The sequence below is a fragment of the Colobus angolensis genome, unplaced genomic scaffold (assembly GCF_000951035.1).
Source record: "Colobus angolensis palliatus isolate OR3802 unplaced genomic scaffold, Cang.pa_1.0 Scaffold29, whole genome shotgun sequence".
In the NCBI taxonomy this organism is placed as follows: Eukaryota; Metazoa; Chordata; class Mammalia; order Primates; family Cercopithecidae; genus Colobus; species Colobus angolensis.
The window spans coordinates 3,361,732-3,366,805 of NW_012116154.1; the positions used below are offsets into that span (position 1 = coordinate 3,361,732).

Sequence of the window (5,074 nt, forward strand, 5' to 3'; positions counted from 1 at the left end):
GAGTAGCTGGGACTACAGGTGCCTGCCACCACGCCCAGCTAATTTCTTTTTTTTTGTATTTTTAATAGAGACGGGGTTTCACCGTGTTGGCCAGGATGGTCTCGATCCCTGACTTCGTGATCTGCCCGCCTCGACCTCCCAAAGTGCTGGGATTACAGGCTTGAGCCACCGTGCCCAGCCTATCTTAGAAATTTATAATACATGTTGGTATTAAATGGTATCCATTATTAGATAGATATGTTTTAGAACATCCAAAGATTTTAAATGGAATCCTAATATGATATTGCTTACAATTTTATGACCTTTTCATGGTACAGATTAAGGACAGAAATTTGACTGTCCTAAAAATAGTCTATTTTTTATAGACAACTGAGCAAGTAATTTGTAATTCTTGCTCCTCTGATATTTGTAAAAGTTTAATACTGCCTTGAAGTCTTGGGCTCAAGTGATCCTCTTGTCTCAATCTCTTGAGGAGCTGGGACTGTAAGTATACCTTACCATTCCTGGTAATATATATATATATATTTTTTTTGGTTGAGAGTGGTTCTCAGTATGTTGCCCAGGCTGGTCTCAAATTCCTGGCCTAATGCAATTCTCCTGCCTTGGCCTCAGATTACTGAGAAGGCATGAGCCACTGAGCCTGGTCAAGGAATATATTTTGACTTTTACAAATAGCAGAGGGGCACGTTTTCAGTTAGTTTTACTTCTGTGGTTTATAGATGTTAAATGTCACCTCGTTTGAAATAATCACCGATCTACTAAAATAGTTACTTGCTATTCGAATAAAATTTCCATATATTATTTCATATTTAAGGGACAGATTACTTTTTCTTTAAGAAATAAATCATATTGGCTAATAAATTGAACTTATTAGAAGGTTGTGCTGCTCTGCATTATTGTCACTTTGCTTGAGAAAAATTTTGTCAAAGAAAATCAGGCTGAGCCAAGTGCCGTAGCTCATACCTGTGTAATCCCAGCACTTTGGGAGGTGGAGGCAGGCAGATCTCTTGAGCCCAGGAGTCTGAGACCGGCTTGAGCAACATGGTGATACCCCATCTCTACAAAATATGCAGAAATTAGCCAAGGATAATGGCACACACCCATAGTCCCAGCTACTCAGGAGGCTGAGGTAGGAGGATGGCTTGAGCCTGGAAGGTGGAGGTTATAGTGGACTGAGGTTGCTCCACTGTACTCCAGCCTGGGTGACAGAGCCAGACCCAGACCTTGTCTCACAAAAAAAAAGAGAAAGAAAATCAGGCCAAGTGTGGTACCTCATGTCCATATAATCCCAGCATTATGGGAGGCTGAGATGGGAGGCTTGCCTGAGGCCAGGAGTTCAAGACCAACCTCGTCAACATGGTAAGATTCTGTCTCTGTAGAAAAATAAAAAATTAGCCAGGTGTGGTGATGCACACCTGTATGTCCAGCTAACTCAGGAGACTAAGATGGGAGGATCACTTGAGCCCAGGAGTTCAAGGTTGCAGTGAGCCATGATCATGCCAGTGTACTCTAGCCTGGGCAACAGAGCAAGACTCTACCTCTTTTTTTAAAAAAATCATTTTTGTCATTTATAATTAAAATAGTTAATACTTGATGTAATTTTCATTTTTACATTGATTAAGTGTGCCTGTTTTACCCACAAAACCCCTGTTCTTGAGCGTTAAAACATTCATAAGAAAAATATTTTATCCTGTGATCTTTATTTTTCTATTTTTACTTCTCTTTTGCCAAAAATATTTTGTTTATTGGATATCTGATATTGCTTTAGCCACATATTGTGTGTGAACACCTAAAAAACAAAATTAGCAGTTGCTTTTAGATGTTGTATTTATTTTCCTAGCAAATATGATTTTTGAAAAGTTTCACACAACATACGGTTTCAGAATAACTTATTTTACATTAAAGCGTGGCATCACTACTGAAACTGAAACAGAATTTTTATCACATATACTGTTTCAGGGTAAGAAAATAAGAGACTCTTACTAGAAAACAATGAAGTTTTGCTTTTTTATGATATTTACGTTGACCTTCACATCATCTTTTTGATTCTTGGGCTGCTATTAAAATGAGTTTCCATGAATCATGAAATTCTGTAGTATCGTATTTACCAGTCAGTAGGGGATTCTTCATTAAAACTTTGTATATCAGCCAGGTGCGGTGGTTCATTCCCATAATCCCAACACTTTGGGAGGCTGAGGCGGGTGGGTCACGAGTTCAGGAGTTCGAGACCAGCCTGGCCAAGATGGTGAAACCCCATCTCTACTAAAAATGTGAAAATTAGCCAGGCGCAGTGGTGGGCACCTGTAATCCCAGCTAGTCGAGGGGCTGAGGCAGGAGAATCTCTTGAATCTGGGAGGCAGAGGTTGCAGTGAGCTGAGATCGCGCCACTGCACTCTAGCTTGGGAGACAGAGCAAGACTCCTCAAAAAAAAAAAAAAAAACTTTGTATATCAAAACTTGAATTGATGTGTGTTTATGTTGGAATGTAAATTGCAGATTTCCTATAAAGTGAGCCTATTAGGGTGGTAACTGTAGCTTTGTCCTTCATAGACGTTTTTATAGGGTTCGTAATGTTAGAAGTGAATTACATGTCTATATTTACAATGTCCATAACCAGTGTATAGAATGCAATTAATCAGTAAAGTAGACATAAATTAGCAGTTGGGAGGGTGTGAAATAAGAGCAAAAACCCAGATGATCTAACATGAAATCAAATCAATTTCTGCATAGTAAATGAGGACATATGATATTTTAAACTTCTCACAGTTATAAGCAGAAATATGAAATTGTATCTTCTTAAGAATGTTTCAAGATATTTTCTGTAATCTGATGAATAAAGCTCAGGCTTCACTTTCTGTTTTCCCTTCTTAGAGCAATGATGGAGAAGAGCGATTAGCTGTTGTTCGACTTCTTGCTAAATTGTTTGGCTCCAAAGATTCCGATTTGGCAACACAGAATCGTCCTCTTTGGCAGTGTTTTCTTGGACGGTAAGAGAACGTATAATTCTGATGTTTATATTTTGGAAAATAGTCAGTAGGGTGCAGGTCACTTGATTAAAACTATACATATGAAAACTTTCTTTGATAGATGTCGGTTTCATTGTCATCTGTGTTGCCATCCTTCTTATGGAATAAATTGTAGGAAAAATTTTTTATGGAGAAAGCTTAGTATTTTATCTGTGTAATACTTTTTAACTTCTTGTTAAAATAATGTTGTGGCCAGGCCTGGTGGCTCATACTTATAATCCTAGCACTTTGGGAGGCTGAGGTGGGCGAATCACTTGAGGTCAGGAGTTCAGGAAACCAGCCTGACCAATTTGGTGTCTCTACTAAAAATACAAAAATTAACCGGGGGTGGTGACCGGCGCCTGTAACCACAACTAGTCAAGAGGCTGAGGCGGGAGAATCCTTGAACCCGGGAGGCAGAGGTTGCAGTGAGTTGAGATCGAGCCACTGCATTCCAGCCTGAGTGATGGAGTGAGACTCCATCTCCAAAAAAAAAAAAAAAAAAAAGAAAGTCATTAAAATGAATAGACAATAGACAGCATTGCAGTATATTCTAAGTCTTAAGATTTTTAAATCATGAAGCTGACTACATAGTGATCCAAATTTAAGAACCTGTGCCATTTGTCAGCCTACCAACTTTTTCATTTACTAGTGCTTGTCTTTTGGGTCTGTAACTTATCTGAACACACTGTGTGGTGTTTTTTAACTAACTTGGTATAATTGTATAATTTTTAAACGGGAAATATTATTGCCCTTAACTCAGATAGTTTTTAATGTTTCTTCTCAAGAGCTTAGAATGACTGAATTCTATTTGGCTTGATAGTAGTGTTGACAAATTTATGAAATTCATTACATTCCTCCTTGCATTCCATTTACCTGTTTTGCTTTTAAAGCTGATTGAAAAGTAGATATTTACTATTAATATTCTGGAGATGTTTGAGATTCCCCATTATTTAGTTCAGCTGATTCAGAAGTTGGTGCCAGAATTTTTCTTGATGTAAATTCACCACAATAGTTCTCATACTAATCCTAGGTTCTGAGAAATCTCTGACAAGGCCATAATGCTATCTTAGCAGTTACTTGCCCAGAACATGCCATTTTGAAGGCCTCATAGGAATAAATGCTAAATATTTGAATAGCTAAATGTGACTCCATGAGAATTTTGAAGGGTGGGAATGAAGCAACTGTACTTTCAAAGTTGTGGGGTAGGAATTCCCTATCCCAGGATGGACATCAAATATTTTTTGTAAATAATTTAAGCAAAAATGCAAGGCTTCATTTTTACTTGGGTTACTTATGAAAATGAAATCACCCATAGTAGGTTTCTGACACTTAATTATTTTACACTCACTGCTAACTGTAGTGGTGTCTCTGATCCATAGAAACAATTCATAGTCTGCAGTATTATTTTCCATAATTATAACATATATTTTCCATAATTGTTTTGATACTTTGTAATTACTTGATCATTAATAATGTATAATTTTTCTCTGCCAGCTAGAGAATTATAAATCCTACGGCCGGGCGCGGTGGCTCAAGCCTGTAATCCCAGCACTTTGGGAGGCCGAGACGGGTGGATCACGAGGTCAGGAGATGGAGACCATCCTGGCTAACACGGTGAAACCCCGTCTCTACTAAAAAATACAAAAAACTAGCCAGGCGTGGTGGTGGGCGCCTGTAGTCCCAGCTACTTGGGAGGCTGAGGCAGGAGAATGGCGTAAACCCGGGAGGCGGAGCTTGCAGTGAGCTGAGATCCGGCCACTGCACTCCAGCCTGGGCAATAGAGCGAGACTCCGTCTCACAAAAAAAGAAAAAAAAAGAGAATTATAAATCCTAAATGTAAGATTTTATTAAGACATGAAAATTATATCTGGGTAAGAAAGTAGGAGGCCATAGACATTAAGACATTTATTAAACAACTTTCTTTTACTTGGTTATTTTATGAGATCATTTCAAAAATAAAAATATTTCCAGCTATTTCAGATCACATTATTTATCATTAATCAGCATATTTTAAAAGTTGCCTAATAATCTATTTTAAATTTGAGGGTTCCTTACCTTATCCTTAAC

The 5,074-nt window shown here is 38.1% G+C and overlaps 1 protein-coding gene across 1 annotated transcript in view; it reads left to right on the plus strand.

The window, feature by feature from the left end:
• The window catches only part of PDS5A (PDS5 cohesin associated factor A), a 173,565-nt gene that overhangs the window by 69,706 nt on the left and 98,785 nt on the right, over positions 1-5,074 (plus strand). Inside the window, exon 8 of the mRNA XM_011949083.1 lies at positions 2,871-2,986. Coding sequence (XP_011804473.1) covers positions 2,871-2,986 — 116 coding nt within the window. The remainder of the gene's footprint in view (positions 1-2,870; positions 2,987-5,074) is intronic.